At 37.3% G+C, this 20,230-nt stretch overlaps 1 protein-coding gene across 1 annotated transcript in view; it reads right to left on the minus strand.

Annotated features, from left to right (window-relative positions):
- The window catches only part of KHDRBS2 (KH RNA binding domain containing, signal transduction associated 2), a gene marked incomplete at its 3' end in the record, with an annotated part of 651,690 nt that overhangs the window by 233,666 nt on the left and 397,794 nt on the right, over positions 1-20,230 (minus strand). The window contains exons 5-6 of the mRNA XM_082639746.1: positions 19,958-20,085; positions 14,338-14,536 (exon numbers count right to left, since the gene is read on the minus strand). Of these exons, the coding sequence (XP_082495872.1) occupies positions 14,338-14,536; positions 19,958-20,085 (327 nt within the window). The remainder of the gene's footprint in view (positions 1-14,337; positions 14,537-19,957; positions 20,086-20,230) is intronic.

The following is a 20,230-nucleotide window of genomic DNA, read 5'->3' on the forward strand; positions in this document are numbered from 1 at the left end:
GAGCCAGAAGGAATGCAAATGCCTAGAAAATACACTGGGATAAAGACAGTTCCACAATCCCTAAACATCGAAATGTTCTCCTCAGAGTAGAAACAAAACGTAATGGAGGTGATGTGGAAGAGGAAGGGGGTCTTTATTAGTCATCAGAAAGTCCTGGCTTTCCTTCCCTCCCCTTCCTCACCCACATCACTTCCTCCCTCAGACTGAGCCTTGCTCCTCCTCTCCAGGTCACTGCTCACCAGCCCACACCACTCCCAGAGGGGCTGCAGAGGCTCTGAAGAGAGGTGACCTCTGACACATAATAAAGATTAAACTACTAAACAGAACTAAACAAAACAGAAAACTTTTTCCCCACTATTATTCAACCAGAGCAAGGGCTAAAATTGGCTTTGACAGATGGGTGCTCTAAAAAGAATTAGTGTAAAAACCGTGGTGTTATAGTAATGTGATGTTTAAAACATCACTTTAGAAAGTGGTTCAAGCATTTGGCTGAAATGAAATCTGTAGTCATCATAGGACTACATTATATTATTTTACTTATAGTAAAAAAATGGATATAATTTTTTCTTTTCTAAATACCATTTAAAGATTGTGGTTTTCACAAACAACTGTCTAAAATGTGTCCTAACTAAAGCTTTTATTACAATGTAGATAAATTGGAAAGCAAGATTTACAGTAAAAAAGGGTGACAAAAAATAACATTGAGGGTGGGGAAATGGGAAGATATTGGTCAAAGGGAATAAACTCCCACCTAGAAGATAAATAAGATTTATGGTCACTATAATTAACAATACTGTGTTATATAATTGAAAGCTGTTAAGAAAGTGGATCTTAAATGTTATCACCATACACATAGAAATATTGTAATTACGTGAGAGGAAAGAAGTGTTAACTAACCTTATTGTGGTAATTATTTTGCAATATATACTGTATCTAATCATCACATTGTACACATTATATCCGTTTTATGTCAATAATATCTTAATGAGGCTGTAAGAGAAACTAATTGCCATATTTATAAATTTTGAATAGACATTTTCTATAATAAACTATTTTCAAGGTGAAAAAAGGAAAAAAGAAATCGTATGGATAACATTTTATTTTTGGATTACCTAAAATGGTTTGCAAGACTGAAATTATGGAATTAGTTCCAGAGCTCCTAATTAATTTACTATGTCTTTCATTGTCCCCTCTTTTCTATTCCACTCCTGTTGAGATCATGGCATAAAGCTTCTCATGGTGCTTCCTGCCTCTGGTGTCTGCCTGCCTCAGTCCCTGCCGTTGTGCACAGCCACATTAATCCTCGGATGTTTCAGAAATGGTCACCCAGTCCCCACTAACAATCAACTTAAATACTACATTTTCTTCGAGACATTTTTCTCACAACTCATTTTATTATTTTGCTCCAACTCATGATCAAGCCTTCCCTCCTCGCCCCATCCCCCACAAGTCCTTTATTTTATTTGTTCACCATAGTCCAGGTGGATTTACCAGGTGGTTTTTTGAAGTATTTCACTCATTTTTTTTCCATTGGTATCATTTGCAACTAATTTTTCAAACGAGTTTTTTTTTTTTTTTTTTTTTGCTAGTTTACCCAGAGACATCAGAGCAAGGTGAGGTGGATTGGAGCCAGAAGGTTTGAAATCCCAGCTCTGTTTCTGATTACCTGGCTGAGGTTGGTCCAGCTACTCAATCTCTCCCTGCATGTAAGCTTTTATTTCTAAGAAAGTAATAGTACTTAACTCATAGAGGTGCCAAGAGTGTAACTTGAGTCTATGCATGTAGAGTACTTAGACAAGCACCTGCTGTGTATTAAGTACTATGTTATAGCTTGGAGAGTATGAGCACTACCCTTGGACTTCTATGAACCCTTGCACTGTTGCTTACTGGCCATGTAACTTTGGGAATACTACTCACCCTCTTTAAACCTCAGTTTCTTCAACTGTAAAATGGGAATAATACAAACCTAATAAGATTGTTGTAAAAATTCAATGTCGAAGATGAAAAATTTTGCGTAGTGTCTGGCTCATAATAAGTACTTAATTATATTAGTTGTTTCTACTATGAGTATCATCATTATTTATTGTCATCGTTGGGTTTTTTGCTACTTTTAATATTCTATAGTTCCAAAGAACTTGAGGATGTGCCTAACTGCCCTAGTCTTTTCTATCCTACTACTATAAAGTTGAAGATTATTGGTCACATTCCCCCCTAAATTTTTTAATTTGCACTATATCAAATAGATAACATTAGAACTAATCAGTTCTTCAAACTTTCTGAGTGGAAGAAAAGCAAATAAAAAATGACAGGTATGTTTAGTTAATGGGATTTCCAGCGGATGTCATAACTACTTTAAACCCAGTTTGTGAAGTAAGTCAGGAAAATATTAGCATATTTCTCACAATGAAGTCTTGAGTCCACTCTCACAAATTAAACTCTGCCCTGAACCTGTGAGTTTTTGGGGTTTTTTTGTCCAGGTGTGTTATCTGTTGCCCTTTTAAAGCCAGAAGCTTTGCCTTTTACATATTCATATCCAAAAATGATGTTAATTTTGAAGACAGAGCTATCTGGCTCCACTGTCAGACAGGTGACTGATAGATTTCTCTAATCCTCTGACCCCACAATTCCCTAATGGAAAAACAAGGATAATACCTCTTATCCTTTACTATTGTTGTGAGATTATGTATCTAAAAGTCCTAAAATACAACAGCCACCTATTAAAGGTAACTATATTTTTTTATCTCTCATCGCCTCTTCCTGTGGAAATTCACATAATATAAAATGGGCATTCAATAAATGATAAGTTAAATTGAATCAAATAGCACAATACATTTTAACAGACTAAGAATTATAAAGATGCTGATAACTGGATTGGCTACATAAATTTAGAATTTTTCTCTCTTGCTTGTTCATTTATTTTATTCATGGTCAAAATCTCATTTGAAAATGAAACAGAGTTAATAGCAAGTAAGCTCATAAAATTAAAGTACGTCATCTTCTAATAAAATTAGGAAGTTGGAATTTTATTCTTCAGGCAACAGGGAGAGATTGATGTTTTCTAACAAAGAAGTAACATGATGAATTTAGTATTTTAGGAAAACAAATGTGAATTTAGCATTTAAAACAAAACCAAGAACAAAAGATGAGTGTATATTTTTTGATGTTCAACTAAATAGAAGGAGACAAATCAGGAGGAACCTTAACTGGGGGGACACTGATGAATGGTTTAGATGTGTGGGTGTAGGAAGAGAGGTAATGTCTGAATGGAAAAGTCCACAAATAGTTGAAGCCTCTCAAACAAGTAGGTCCATAGCGACAGTCAAGGTTTAAGATAATTTTGGAGATGAAAACTGAAAATGTGATGTTATTATAGCCTTGTAAGGAGCTTAGAATAGAAAAAGGCGAATACAGCTAGATGAAACTTGGTAGTTTGGGAAGAAATTTTAGTGGAGATTTTTTTCATGGAGGAAGGGACTTTGGTAGATTTAGTTTGGAACGATATTTGCTGTCTAAGTTATATATGAAAACTATCATACAATATGGTTTCATTTAAAGGGAAATACAGTTTCCCATCTTCAATAATGAAGAGAAATTGCCTTAATTCAAATAATGAGATTATTAAAAGTTATTGCAAAGAACGTTTGTAGCTTCCCCAGTAAAAGCCTTTAGCTCATATGGCAAACAATAATCACAAAAATCTGTAACTGATGGAAAGATTTAGCAGCCACTATTTTCCACTGAATGGAGAATCCATAATGGAAGGCAGCCAAAATATGGACAAGGACTTAATGCAATGTAACCATTCCTATGTGGAAAAGCCACTGATAATCAAACTACTCATGTAAATCATATTTAATTAAGTTTTCTTTGACAGAAAATTATGAGAGAGGTGTTGGCAAAACACATAAAACAATGCTTTTCAACCAGCAAAAGAAAAAATGAATTTTGGGATTCTTAGGTATGCTTAGGTATTTGTCACCCTATACTGGGTTTAATTTTTCAGTGGGCATATAGTAGGCAAACTCATAATCAACTCAGAAGAAAAAAAATGCTCAACTCACTTTCATTATTAATCCTTAAGCCATGCTGTATATAAACCATAGATTAAAAAAAAAACTTAATATATACTAATAATGTAAAAAACAAGAGAATGGTAGATCTCCTTAAGGCTGAGGTGGCAGTTTTTGCTCTCTTCCCCCTTGTCTATAGCAGACACTACAAAAAGATCACAGCTGCAGAGCCTGGAGGAAACTTCAAAATACATTGTGATATAATATTTTCCATCAGCTAAAATTCACCTTAAAAAAGCTTCAGAGAGAAAACCTATGTTCATCCTTGTAAGTGTTGTGTTAAAAAAAAGACCTTAGTCATCATGGTAATTATAAGGTACAGGTTTGGATACAATCGTAAGTGTGTGGCCAATAGAAGAACCTGCATCTGTTCTAAAATGGCTTAAACATGTAAAACAGGATGCTAGAAGAAGGATGGCTTAATCAAGCTTCAACTTTAGAAGAAAAATACACACAATTTTAAAAGACAGCATCTTATATTATTTGGGCACATAATTTAACATTTTAATAGTGTTTAAATACCACTAACTTTCTATGAACATTTGAACCACAGGTAGTATATGCCCATTCTATAGTTTCAAAAAGTATTTCATTAACCTTACATGTTTTGGTTATTGCAAATATTAGTTACATTTCACAAAACAAAATCCTACAATGCATTCTGGTAAATTAGTCTCTGCTAAGAGGAGACTTGAGCATGAAACTTAAACAAGAATGTTTAATGGAATACAAATATCAATCTAGAAACTCTAATAAAAATCTCCCTTCACTGGGTGAAGGCTCTTAACTTTTACACAGAAAACCACCACATGTGGCGCCCCTTGAAATGCATTATAGATAAGGCTCATAATCTTTCCTTCCACAAAAATGGCACAAGAATTGATTTCAATTATCATTTAATACTTATTTCCCTCTCCTGTCAAAAAAATGTCCCATACACATGAAACTGAAGGTTGGCAGCCTGAATTCATCTATGGAACTTTTAAGGACTATTGAATTACAGTGAATTTTCTAGTTCTCTCATTGTTACTAGGAGGATGCCTCAGAGTCTGAAATATATGGTAGGATGTGCTACAGTGCCAACAGGCTTAGTAAGACCAATGAGAAGAAAAGCTTCTCAACAATTTGTCAAAATGAATTTCATAAATTAGGTTAACATGACTGATTATACATGACCAGCACCCCTCCTGTAGAACTGAGCTGACATTTCTCTTTGCTTTGTTTGCCCCCATACAAGTCTCTGTCTGGGTATGAACTGTTGGAAAAACCACGAGGTAATTTAAAAATAAATTAGACCTATGTCTTTCGAAACTAGAAACTATTTTGCGTGTCATAGGGTTTTGGTTTGTTTGTTTGTTTGTTTTCATGCTATACCAACACATAAGATGCAAGAGAGTATTTATGATGTTGTCAGTATGTTTTCATACAGTGAGATGTTCTGGTGGGCACTTCCAGAAGTTGTGTGCCTTTACTTGCACATTCAATTCTCCCACAAAACTTTTGTTAAAAGGACAGCACTTCCACAAAGGAACAGCATACTTATCAACAGTACCAACATGGTTGTAACTAAGGACAGCAGAACAGACTTGCGATACTAGAAACTAAGGTTACACAGTTCTTTCTTTAAGCAATACTCCACTGGACCCCTCCAGCCCTATATATACACTTTCCTATAAATGTTGCCATTGTTTTCCTCTATGGGATCCAGAGTTTATGGGTTTAAAGACTATATAATTTTGCATTCTATCTTTAAGAAAAAGGTTACAAAATTATTAATATAAGTTAAGCATGAGAGTGAATATTTATTTTGAACGAGAAAAGCAATCATGACCAATTGCAAAATTTTAAAAGCTGAAAATACTATAAATATCACAAATTCCAGAAAATAATATAGTATTTTTATTAACTGACTGATATACCCCTAAACGACTTTTCCCTACTTTTTGAAGCACAGTTTTTTATCACCTCTCATATGACAATGGTTTTATAATATTTTCTATAGAGAGCTGAAGAAATTCAGTTTTTTCCCTCTAGCATGGTTGATAGAAAAACATTGTTAACACTGATAGTTTTGAAACATTTCTTTCAGTTTCATATCTCATTGATGGTTAGTTATAGACTGTTAGAATTGTCACATTTGAGGAAGCCCCTATCAAATTTCTTTCACAGTTGAGCTAAATGACATAGAAGAGTTTTTGACAGAACATTTCCAGCCCCAAACCATTCAGTTCCAGTTCCTACAACACTAAGCAGGCGTCCCAGCACCAGTGCCGAGGGCACAACTAAACAGCAGACTCAGATCTCCGTCCATGAATACATCGGCTAAGCCAGGAAGAGTATCCCCGGAGTTACTTCTACAACGCAATGTTAGCAGTACCTAACTCATACGAGTAAAACTAGTCGACTAAACCCAAACTTAAAGAATCTCCAACACAAACTCCACTTGACACGCTCTCACAAACATCCTTATCCACTCCAACATGACCCCAACCCTGGGAAATTGTGACAGGTAGGCAAGTGATCGCAACTGATAGCACGGAAAACACCTTATTTTTGCAACAAAGGAACATGACGGTGTGAGCACTTCCCCGCTCCTGGAAGGTCAGTTCTTCCAGCACGGCCCTCCCTCCTGCTGTCCCTAGAGCACCCACCCCCATCTCTGCCGGATCCTGGGCTGTCTGTCCCGACTCCTCCCTCATCCACTTGACAGCAGACCTTAGTGTTTCCATCTTCAGTGTTACCTTTGCCTTGATTCTTCCAGTCGCTTTCCTGTGCTCATAGCCAAGACCACCTCTCAATAAGTTTCACCATTGTCGTTGAATCCCTAAATCCACCCTAACCAACTGAGAATTATAAAATTCTCCCAAACCTTAGTTTATCCTCTGCTTAAAAACCTACAGGTGGCCCTTTATTATACAATCAGTGGCATTATAACCTCAGCCTTCGAGCTCATCTGTAACCCCTGTTATTTCCCCTGCTATTTTAAATGAACTCTCTTTCCCCCAGTTATTTTCCTGTATTCTTTGGATTTGCTTTGAAAAGTCCCTCTTCTTGCCTTCCCCTTTATCATTCGTTTTTGCATGGAGCATCCTTCCCCTTCTCTCTACTTCTCAAAGTAATACTTATTCATCTTGGTCTGCTGTTGTTTTGCTTACCGTCTTAGAGGTTTTTCTAAATACCCATAGTCGTGAAAATAATTATCTTTGCTGGAGAAGGTATAGTCTCTATTTGACACAATATATGCTATGTTGTACCTTCATTCAGTTATTGTTTACATAGAATGTGTATATGTATGGAACTGTGCATGTGTATAACATCCTTCCAACAATATCATAGGTTTAATTTATTTGCTATTACCAAGCACATTACTTAGAACTGCAAACAAGATAAATGTAAGAAACAGTTTCTGCCTATAGGATGTCTAAATCTTGTAAGTGGGAGAAGATAAGAGTGACAATTAATTATAATAGAGTAAGATAAGAGCCCCACACAGCAATTACATATTATATGTTAATTGTTAGACTCTTTGACCCTCCCACTAGACGCCATGCTTTTGAAAGTAGAGGCAGCGTCTCTTTAATCACAGTTTTTATTTATTTATTATTATTATTATTATTATTATTATTATTATTTTTTGCGGTACGCAGGCCTCTCAGTGTTGCGGCCTCTCCCGTTGCGGAGCACAGGCTCCGGATGTGCAGGATCAGCGGCCATGGCTCACGGGCCCAGCCGCTCCACAGCATGTGGGATCTTCCCGGACCGGGGCACGAACCCATGTCCCCTGCATCGGCAGGCGGACTCTCAACCACTGCGCCACCAGGGAAGCCCCACAGTTTTTATTTTTCCGGCACCTAGTTTCTAGATGTATTGAGTTCTCTATAATTGTAGATGCTCCTGTAGGGGCTGGGAGATGTCCTAAATATTGCTGAGGGGATTCAAACACTGACTGATGATCTGGATTTAAAGCATGAAGTACAAATGACCTGTATAAATGTGTTTGAGTTCTTTGTGAGACAAATACTATGTAGAATATAAAACTGGGTATGAGCCTCAGTCTACTATAACTGGTTGGTAGTGTTATTATGAGATTAGTGACGTGAACCTAGTAGCTATTCAAAAGTTAAAGTTTATTTTACATATTATCCACTGATAGAACTTTATATTTTGTTGTGTGGGAGCTTTTTGAAAATCTATTCCCCAAATCTACTTCAATCATGATGATGGAGCTGAAAAAAGTAAATGTACTCTTCTTAGCAGAAAGTCAGTGAAGAGAAGCTTTAAAATATTTAAAGTCTGGATTAGGACATATAACAAACTAAACTTCACATTTTTTAAAAGATTCAACTAACGCTAAAGATGGTTTTAAACCGCAGTCTCATTGACGGTGAGCTGTTTCAGGTCGGGCAAGCAGCCACGAGAAGATCTGATCACCTGTAAACAGTCCACGTGGTCAGAGCCTCAGCAGGGAAGGAAGAAAAGTCTGAAGAGTGAACTGCCCCGTAGTGTCATTTATAATAAAGGAAATCTTGTCTAAGTAATTTTATCTGAAAGTTAAGAAGCCTTTGATATTTTCACAATCAACTCAGCATGGTGCTGTTATTTTGCTACTGAGACACTTAAACATTTGTTTTTCTTACCTCTTACAGAGGAATGAATTGTTTAAAATTAGAGCAGAGAGCAGTGGCCCTAGTGTTCATCTGGGTTTGGATGGAGACTTCAAAGACTGCTGTCAGAACTTATCAGCCACATGTCCAACTTTGTATGTACTTATTGGATTGTTTATAGAAAAAATTAAAATGTGACAGTTTTTAATAAAATAAGGCATACGTATTTAAAAGACAGTATCTACTTTTTCCTGTTACCAACAGTATGTTATTGTAGGTATATTTAGGATTTCTGTCAAGTTCATAATATTTTTCTCCTTCTCTGGAAACTAATGCCTCTCCATATGGTCCTTGGGGCTGGGTACTCAGGAACCATGCTTATGTTGTGTGAATGTCACGCCTACACCACCCATGTCACTGGTAGCTGATGAGTCTGTACATCCCAGATCTGATTTCAAGAGACTCCTGCTCTACAGTCATAGACACCTGGCAAGCCTGAATGAACACAATTCTCCCACCTGGGGATCCAGATTAGGGTTGAGAGATGGCCAGCCAGTCAGTATCTGTAGGTGAGGAGAACTGGACTTGGATGTGTAAACTTGGCAGCACCACGTGCTGAGTTATGTTGATCAGCGAAGCCAAATATCCAGTCTGTATGTTAAAATGGAATGAAAACATATGCAAAAAAAACAGAGAGGAAATGTGGGGAGGGATTCTATTGCCTCGGTTTAGCTATTTCTTAAGGCATGATGGCATTCCTATTACTGGACTTCATGATGCCTAATATAGGAAATTTTTACATGTTGAGATGTGGGGAAGTCATTCTGGCTTATACATGAGTTAACTTGAATTATATTCTAACTAGAACAGCCTATTTGTGGCCTATCAAACATACCTTGTATATCTGCTTTAATTATTAAAGAAAAGGGTGCATTGACCAGAAGTAAAGAATGTCCATGTTAAAAATAAATACTAAATGCCTCCCTTCCTGGGACGCCAGTGCTGGTCCTCCTTTGATGATAAGACTCCCTTCCCAGGTGCCAGGGCCATATTGACTTGCTGTGTACATGCTGATCTGTTTCTTTGAAACCTTGAAGGAAAGTATCCCTGACTTGTTTGATGTTCTTTGCTCTGACAATGCATAAAACTGTGCTGAAAACCCTGCTTCTCTGGAGCAGTTCCTCAGACTAATCTGGGAAGCTGGTTTCTGCATTATAGTCCTCAATTTGGTTCAAATAAAACTCTTTTCTATTCCTGTTATAGATTGTTTATTGATTTTCATTGACAGAGCCCCCCCAGGTTTGTTTGTTTACTTATTTATTTACTGCTAAAAGAAGATGAAATAGCTTCTCCTATTTGCAAATAATGATGCCCAATTAATTCACAAAAATTAACTAAATGCCTGTGACTTCAATGGGTCCATAGCTTATCCCAGGGAGAAATTTAAGAGTATAATGCATGATGAAATTTTGTGTAATAGTTATTTCTTATTGACTGTCTATAATGTTTGGGGTACTTATGCATGCTTATGTTTTAAGTGCTTATGGATGCTTATTTCTAACATTCACTGCAGTCTTGTGAGGCTGAAATGATGATCGCCATTATATAGAAGAGGAAACCCAAGCCACAGAGTGTTATAAATTACACAGCTAGTGGCACATTTCAAACTGTGGGGTGCTGCGTTCTGTTTCGAAAATCAGGTGGTGTTCACCCAGCAACACAACAGACTTTCCCGAAGGCCAAACTTTCCACCCCCCCATCTGCGTCACTCCGTACTGCTCATTTCAACAAATGGCACCTCAGTTTTACCTGGTTGTTCAGTCCAAGGTTCAGTTTAACCTTCGCTTCACAAAAAACTTCACAAAATTATCTTTTAATATTTTCTTTTTTCCCACCTCCTCCATCTATCCCATCATCAAATCCTACTAGATCATTTCCACAGTTCACTCAGAATAGACCTCTTCTTACCTCTCTAAGCCTCGTTTTGTCGATGGGGATGCCACCAGTCTCCTTATTTCAATTCTTGTGCCCACCTCACCACATATTCTGTTCTCTGCAATGTATGCAGAAGAAACCTTTTAAAAAATAAACCTGCTCCTGTCACTTTCCTGCCCCAAACTCTCCAATAGCAACGTGAATTGGCCTGTCCATCCCTTGACCTCATCTGGTCCCCCTCACACACTCTCTCCAGCCTTGATGTCTTCCTTGCTGATCCCCAAACACTTCAAGCATGTTCCTCCTCAGTGCCTTTCTGCTTGCTGTTTCCTTAACCAGGGATGCCTTTGTATAGAGGCAGCCCCTTGGCTGCCTTTAGTTAGACACTTGCTGGAGCCTCTAGGTCAGAGAGACCTTCCCTAACAGCTCTTTTGATGGTGGTCCCCTCCTGCCACCTCCCTCTGGAGCCTTTATCTCTACATGATGTTACTTTATTCATTTCTTTATATATGTTTGTTCCTGTCTTCTCCCACTAAAATGTAAGCACTATGAAAGTAAATATTTGATCTGTTTTGTTCACAGCTACATCTCTAGGACCATCAGAACAATGACTGAAATAAGATAGAGGCTCAGTAAAGTGAGTGAATGAATTAAAGGGATTGGATACTTTAAATCCAAGTTTTAAAAATCAGATTTACAGCTTTGCATTTTCTTTTACTTACTTTAAGAACCACACTCCTATTAAATTTTCCCATTCAGAATACACCCTTTTTCAGAATATACTCATACTTCCATAAACTCTTTATTCCTTTGTAGCTTACTGTTTTTTGCCTTGCAGTCCTTGATCTATTCATTACAAATTGGAATGCATGTGAAAGATTACAATATTTTTGGAGCTACATGAAAAACTACAATGTTTTTCCAATCTTGTTCTCTTTCACTGTGCCCTATAAGCCCTGTAAATTCTTTGATTAATAGCAATGTTACCAATATTTCTCTCTCTTTTAATTTTTGAAATAAAGATTTGACTGTTTAGGCTTCTGTTTGGAACACAAATACACCATAGTGGCAAAGCACATAAAGATGGTAGACTTAGTTCCTCAGAGATTAAAAAAAAAAAAAAAAAAGAAAGAAAAACAAAAAACAATCCCACCTTCCCTGTTGTGGATTATTCATTCATTCATTTAACAAGCACTTATTTCCTACACAGTACGTCTCACGGAAGAGATGGTAGAACCAGGACCAGGGTCTGTGTTTTCAGATCTGTGGCCTTGTTCAGAGAGTAGAATATGTTTTCTGCTGCAGATGTTGCAATTTTCAGACTAAGATTTTCAATACTGATACCTGATGTTGTACAAGATATGTGAGATGAACACATTTCCCCTTTTCCCACAGAAATAGATTTTTAAACTTAATTTTTTTTTAATCAAACGGGAATAAACTTTTATGAAACATATACAACACCAGGGTCACAAAAGGAGAGTTAGCACTGAAATATAAACTAGAAGCATGAAACCAAACTCACATGTGGTTCAGAAATTATCAACTGGAGATTTTCCAAGGGAGGAGAAAGGATTTTTTTTGTATGAGACTTGAAAAATGTAGATAGGAGCAAATACACAAATGCATGAAGTTAAAAGAGGCCATTTCCGTGTTTTTACGACTTGTTCTATCCTGAGATTCTGTCGCGCAAGTTTTCCATATTTGATAAAAAGGCGACACGCCCTGGACACAACCGGCCTATCCTCTCGTGGACCCTAACCTTGGTCTGGGAACTTAGCGCCTCACTGCTGAGCATTTTACAGAGGCCATGCTTTTCAGATACACAGACGTGCGTACGAAGTAGACGCAAACAGCGTCAGCCTTTCAGGTTTACTGGCAGCTTTGAGGTTTCGGCGACCCGGAAGCATTTCGGCTCAGAATGTGAATTTTTCGCGACGCTAAGCACACGTGGGGGACCGCGCGGCGGACCGAGTTTTGTCGATTCCTCGCTGGGCTCGGCCCTGGAGCCAACGAGCCCGGACGCGGCGAGGCCTCTCGGCCGTCCTTCGGGGGCCGCCGCGCACCGCCCACCTGGGAACCTGGGCCGCCGAACACGGGTCGGGGAGAACTGGGGCCGGGAACCGCGGCCGCCGCCACCCAGCACGGGCCGGGAGCCGGAACCGCCCAGAACGGTCCGGGAAGGCCGGAGGGACGGCCGGTCGGCCGGCGTCCGCGGGGGCGCGCTGGGCCAGGGTGGAGGCCCCAGCTACCTGAGGATGTTGTGCCGCCTCCATGCTCCGGTTCTGGTTGCTCGAGCGCACCACCGCCACCCGCAGCGGCGACGACGGTCCGCGACTCCCGCTGCCGGTCTCCCACCCAGCCGCGCCGCTTCCGCGCGAGCAAGATTAAACTTAATATTTTTTCTTCACTCTAACAGATATTAGTCAGTGTTTCATATTTAATCAGTAGCATTCCTAAAAACTAACATGCTTTAAGCATTGTGTTCTTAGTGACACCTATCAACCATTTTCACTTTGTTTTAAGATTACATTTTGCTTGGTTATTAACCAGTCCATAAAACATTTATATGTTTTGAATGCACAGAATGTGACAGTAACTGTCCTTGAAGAGTTTATATTAGTAATCATTCACAGAGGACATTTGAGAGGACAGCATGTCTGTGGATGGTTGAATGAAACAAACACCTAGATTAGGGGACGGTCACCCTGGAGAGGTTAAAGGCAAAATGAATCTGTTTCATAGGACTATGATCTGGCTTGCATCAATTCAATTGAACATTTAGAGTGGACTTAGTATGGTTATACAAGTGAATAGAAAACTGCCCCTTTTTACAATTTTCACAATCTAGTAGGAGAAATGGATACAGGGACTAGAATATATGACCAGTGGAAAGCTAACGACCTGGATGAAAGAGGTCAAAGGGAGTATAATGTGATACAGAGGACTGGAAAGGGACGAGGTGCTTAGAGACACTGCACTTCTGTTCATTCTATATTTTTTGAGTTCTGAATTCTTACCTGCCAATTCCATATCTTTTATATAGTGAAAGAGTAGGATATTTAAATGAAAAACCAACCACATGGTCTTAAATTATTAACAAAGTTTATAATATAATCACATTATATTTGTCAAATACTTCTGAGTTATGTTAATCTTTATCAAGTCCCAGGATAATCTTCTAAATACATGACTATTCACATTATGTTCATAATTATTTCCATTTTGAATTGATTGAGTCTTCTAAAGATAAGAAAACCTCAGGATAGTTTGTTTCTTAAAATCTAAGCTATTTAACTGATACTAACAACAATGATGGCACCTGTACAATGAAAGCTTTTCTCAAAATGCCCTCATTTAGGGCTTCCCTGGTGGCGCAGTGGTTGAGAGTCCGCCTGCCGATGCAGGGGACGCGGGTTCGTGCCCCGGTCTGGGAAGATCCCACATGCTGTGGAGCTGCTGGGCCCGTGAGCCATGGCCGCTGAGCCTGCGTATCCGGAGCCTGTGCTCCGCAACGGGAGAGGCCACAACAGTGAGAGGCCCACGTACAGAAAAAAAAAAAAAAAAGCTCTCATTTAAATGCACTGCTAAATTCTGTTGCAAATGACATTTGTTTTCTGCAACAAACATTATTTGCTATATTCGTGGTATATGAATGTCTTTGAAGTTTAGCTTATTCCCCAACAAACTTAACTCCTCCTAATAACTGATTTCTCAAGAGTACTTACATACTCTTCATACCCCTCGTGGGCTGGAGGAGGGGGTGCCCTGTATCCTGGCACAGTGGGTGATGCCCGTGCTCGCGGGGTAGGGACGCCTCTTGCTACAGGGGGCACTGGAAGAGCACCACGGGTCACAGTGGTCCCTCGAGGGGTGAGAACGCCTCGTCCAGGTGGTGGGGGAGGAGGAATGGCACCCCCACGGCCCCTAGGAGAAACAGGTCACATACAGATGAGAAACAAGTAATGAGAGCAGGCGAAGCTCTCATCTTACAGCCCCAATACAATGGGAAGAAAACCACATTTATTTCTGCATGTCTGAGTGTTGTGAGTGTGTGTGTTTAATGGAGATTCTTTAGGATATAAAGCATTTTGACCTCCACAGAATAAGTTTTGTAAATATTGGTTATGACTTAATTATCAAAAAAAAAGTAAAATAATTTGATATTTTCTTTTATAACACTAAAAATTCAAAGCAAAGCAAACAAAAATCAACCCACTCTGATTTTTATTCCAAATTTACCAAAAAAGTCTCAAATGAGAGCAGTGTCTAGTACATGACTCACTGTACCATCCATAGCTACTAATGTCTCCTCCATGCTGGAGGTTATTGACAGTGATGGGCAATTTTGTCACTTACAAAAAAAAATGTCTGCACTTCGATAAAATGTGGAACTCTAACCATCATGATATCTTTCTGTTTATTATAGTAGCTTAAGTTTGAGGTCATTGTCACTGATTTATCACTATGCGTGTAACCCCCTGAACTGGTACAGTCCCTGATATAATTTATTTCCTATGGTAACTATGGTGCTAGTGAAATACATGAGGGCTCTGCAAAAAAAAATAACACACTGAGTACTTGGTACTGCAGTGCTTGACACAAAAGTAACTTGTACTAAAAGTGTAAGATCAAATGGTTGCAGTAAACTCTTATGGTATTCTGAGGCCTTTGGAAAGGTTGAGTGTTTGTCTAAAGTTTTGGGGCAAAAGCATGATTATTTCACTTTTTATTATGTCTGAAAGTTTGGCCTCTAGAAAGCACTGCTTTCAGCAAGAACGCTAAAGATTTGGGGGAAATAATGATCATGGGATGTGAACCATCACACTGTTTGGCTGCACCCACAGATGGGGTTGTAAGTTATGCTTTCTGCTATGAGGAGCAGTCAGCTGGCTCTTGCAGAAAATGAGCTTGACAAGTGAACAATAAGAATGCTGGTAAAGCTTTTAAAAGTTTTAAACAGATTATAGAGCTGATTAATAGAGAAATTATTAGAGAACTTACTGTGAGTCTAATGTACAGAGAATGCTCTCCTGCACTAGGAGACCCTAGAAGGCCCAGTGCCCACTTCAAGCACAATATAACTGAGACCACAATATTCTACATTAGCATGATACTATAAAAGCTGATCTATAAGATGGATATAAAGAGTAATTTTACCTTCACTGGACCTCAAAGCACCTTATATACAGGGTGTGCATACATCCAGGTTTGCCCAGAATAGTTCAGAATTACAACTGTTGTCCTAGTTTAGTATTTTAATACTTTCAACAGTGTCCCTGTGTGGGTGGTAAATTATATGTCACATTACTTTAAACTATATTCACAAGTTATATCTATACCACTGAATAATCACAGGTGTTATAACTCCCAGAGCCTAAGGTAGATTATTTTTCTAATGGGTAAAATAAGATTTCTGAATCTGTAGCAATTCTTCCTGCTTTAAAATTATATGATGCTCAAATCAAATCTAATTTCTCATTCCATTCCTTCATCAACTGTCTCCCAGACAGAGCCCTGGAAAATCTGTCTCTTGAATCTGACTCATTACCTCCTACACATTACATCCCTTCCCTGGAATATTAACCCTCTATCTCTCTTCAACTCAAGTCCTCAATTCAACTCAAGATTCACATCACCTATTTAGAACGTAGTGTCCCTGGCTGAATCCATACTACAATGTTCTTTCCTTTATTTTTCTGACTTCTTGAAAGTTTTCTATCCTTAATTCTTCACCTCCTGCTCATTCCTGACTCAAATGCAATCTAGTTATTGCTTTCTCCTCTTTATTGAAAATACTCTTGACTGGTATCATGAGAAGCCTACTGGTTTCTAAATCCACTGGAAATCAGTCCCCATTCTACTGTAACTGTTATATGTATCACTATGGGTTACTATCTGGAAAATGCCTTCTTCGAACTTTTATGACTCTGCTTTTCTCCATATTTCTTCCTCCTTCCTTTATATTCTTCAGGCTCATTCACTTACATGTACTCCTGGGCCCACCTTGGAATGTGGCTATCCCCATTTTCTTCCCCTCACCCTCCTTCTGTGCCTCACGGTGCACCCCTGCAGTCTCTAACTCTGATGGCTGTTATCTCTTTCCTTCCTACCACACACCATACCCTGGATCATGTCTCCTTAACTGGTCTGCATGTTAGAGTCACCTAAAGACCTTTGAAAACCTCCAGACTCCAGACCATACCCCAGGCCGATTAAGTCACAGTCTCTAGCAGCAGCGAGGTTTCAGTGATTCCAATGTGCAGACCAGTTTGGGAACCACTGCCTTACATGTGTCATCTAACTTAAAAATCTTGACAACCTTGTCATGTAGCCATTTCTAAGCTATTTTAAAGGTTGAGAACCAAGTCACGGAAAGTACAAGTCCCCTTCCCAAGGTCACACTGGCAATCCATAGACTTAGGATTAATTATATTCTTCATTAAATTTGGTCCTTCACCTAATTTTAGTGGATGATGTCGTTAATCTCTAACCAGGGCAGACATCAGAGAGTTATACTGTCTAGGACCACTCTCTTGTCTCCAACATCTAAATGGGCACTAATTTATATAAATTCTAATCTCTAATCTAGTCCTTTATCTCTCTAACACTCCAAGTAGTATTCATTTCTGTGTTGGATAATGAACTTGTATTCTCCCTGGCTTCCTTGCCACACACCTCTCTGTCTGTCTTTCTCGCTTTGCTCTAATTCTTCTCTATCACTCACAGTGGTGACTGAGTAGTCTTTCTTGGAAACAAATATGATTAGTCTCCTCTTTAACAAGCTCCATTAGATTCTATCTATGTATTATTTCTCATTGTAGTAAACAAAACCTTCAAAATCTGCCTCAAATGTTTTATTTTCCACTGTTCACTCTCATTCAACATGTAGCAGTGATGTGTGTGAAGATCTTAATTCTTCAATTACATAATATAAATTATTATAATATATAGATGTAATGCTTTGTTTTCTGGTATGCATTATTATTGGAAGATTAGATAGTTTTCATAGATATGCTTGTTGAAACATAAATTCCTTTAATTAAAGAAATTTTCAACAAATTAAAGTTTTAGAAATATACCAGGTACCATTCTTTTTGAATTTAAGTGTAACTGAATAACTTTAAAAAGTCACAATTTCATAAATATGTACAAATCAGCATCCATTAACCCATGTGTTCAAGAACTTCTTTTTTGTGAAGCTATTTTCTTATTCTTATTTAATTGCAGATATATTTCATCATGTGGTTTGAAACAGAAAACAACAGAGTTCTGCTACATTTACTTTTATTAATGTTAATACATTAATTACATCAAGATAGCATTGAAAGTGAGGTTTAATTTTCAATATTAATTTTCTTTTTTTAACATATGCAATATCAGATTGTATGATACATGGAATGTTAAAAAGCAAAAGCTTTCAATCAAATTTTTCTTCTAAGATATTTAAAAATCTAGATCATAATGCACTCTCCATTATTAAATAATTAAAGAGATTAATATTTTACATTAAAACATCACTGAAGTTGAAATCTTATATGGTCCACTCAAATATGACAAATGTATTATTACCTTAAGGAGCACCAATAACAAAACAAAAAGTCTTTTAATATGATGATTTTGTAATCTCAAAAGCAGGTTAATGCATTATTTTTTTAAATGGCCCCTATTCCAAGGAGTATAGAATAGAAAAAAACGTGTTGCCTCTATAGTCGTTCAATACATACTTAGATTACACCATATAAAACTGCCAAAATTATCATTTTTTGAACTACAAAAGTGACAATTTCATTATTAAAACCCTATGATTTAATCAATTTAAGATTGCCTGCAATGATGTCATTTCACAACCCATCATGATGAAGTTAATATAAAGGCTTTGTAAAAGGCTGATTCCATTAAAAAAAGTCCATAAAAAATGTTATGTCACATTAATTTTAGCAATAAAATAATGTTCCTAGGTAGTATAAGAAAGCTAATATAAAAAAAAATTTAAAGAAAAAAATGTGAAAATAATCACTGAAACATTTTCAGAAGTTTTTCCTTTAATCAAAGTAATTTCTATAATTGCCACATTTTACCTTTAGTCAATTATTTCCTTGATATTTTTTTTGGAAGTTGATCATTCTTAACTTCTTTTCTGATAGTGTAAAATTTTTTGAGGTGTCTGTGACTTAAATGTTAAAAACAGTGGTGTTTTGAAAGGTGGTGAAAATATTTGGGGAGTAATTTTAAAAGTAAGTTGAATCAGCAAAGTATCTTAGAACCTCTTAAGATGGTTTCTATGCAATATATGAAATAGTACTCTAAATCTAAGCCGTTTAGAGGTTTGAAGGTCAACTATAACAGGATAAAGAGAATGACAGAATTACACAGTCTGTGTGTGAAGGCTATGAGTATTTTTCACTTTACCTCTTTGCAAAACAATGCTTTCTGTTGAAAGCTTGGCAAATGTAGAATCCTACAGAACAAATTCTGTTGCAGAAAAATTCCAATTTCTTTGCAAAGTGAACAACATCAAATAAAATCTTCTCTGATGACATTGCAGAGTCAAATATAACTAAGCTTTAAATATTCTTACCATCAGCCATATAAGAAATGTGCTTCTGGCTTTCTGGACTGGTGATGTATATATATATATATATATATATATATATATATATATATATATATATATATATATATATATATATATATATATATATATATATATATAATGTGTGTGTGTATATATATATAATACACACACATATAATATATATATATATATAATGTACTTATCTATCTAAATATTTATATATCTACCTACCTACCTATATCTATCATTATCCTCATCTATCTGTCTACCTACCTGGCAAGACTGTATCAATTCATGGGCCATTTAAGGCATAGATAATATTTGTAATTTTCTCTTCATTCAAGGTCATCCTGGTTCAAAGATGCATATGATTGAATCATCTGTGTGCCCTAATCCTGGGGACAAAACCAAAAAGTAGAAACTCTTAGGTTTGCTCCTCTTATTTTCTTAGGAAGTTGTTAAGAGCTCAAACTCTGAATTCTAGAGTCAGACTGCCTGTGTGTCCTCAGGCGTATTGCTTATATCTTTATCAGTTGCTCACCTATAAATAATGCTTAACCCTACTATGGAGCATTTGATGAGTTAGTAATTTATATAAAGCTCTTACGAGCTATATAAGCATTTGTTGTTATTGCTTTTGTGGTGGTGGTGGTTATTGTTGCTGATATTGTTGTTGTTTATTCCTAGCTGTGATCATGACACAGAACAGGCCAGCAAAGTATTGCCATCATTATTGGCTGTTAATTTATTTAAAGTAAGAACAAATGTACCTTGAAGGAGTTGTGGGAGCTATTCTGATCCCTCTGTCTCTAATACCTCTGCCACGACCAGAGTCCTCTGAGCCATTTAAGTAAGATAATTCACGTAGTTGTTCCTGACGAATTTCATCATTGTAGTCCTAGAAGAAAAAACATGACCTGATGAGCTAAAATGGAGCATGGAGTTCTTAGAACTGAACAAACACAGTAAGAAAGGAAATTTTTCACTTATTTTCTGGTATACAAAAATCTAAAATAAGATAAAAGTAAATATAATTTAAGTTC

This window comes from Mesoplodon mirus (genome assembly GCF_964341445.2).
Source record: "Mesoplodon mirus genome assembly, chromosome: 12".
Lineage (NCBI taxonomy): Eukaryota > Metazoa > Chordata > Mammalia > Artiodactyla > Ziphiidae > Mesoplodon > Mesoplodon mirus.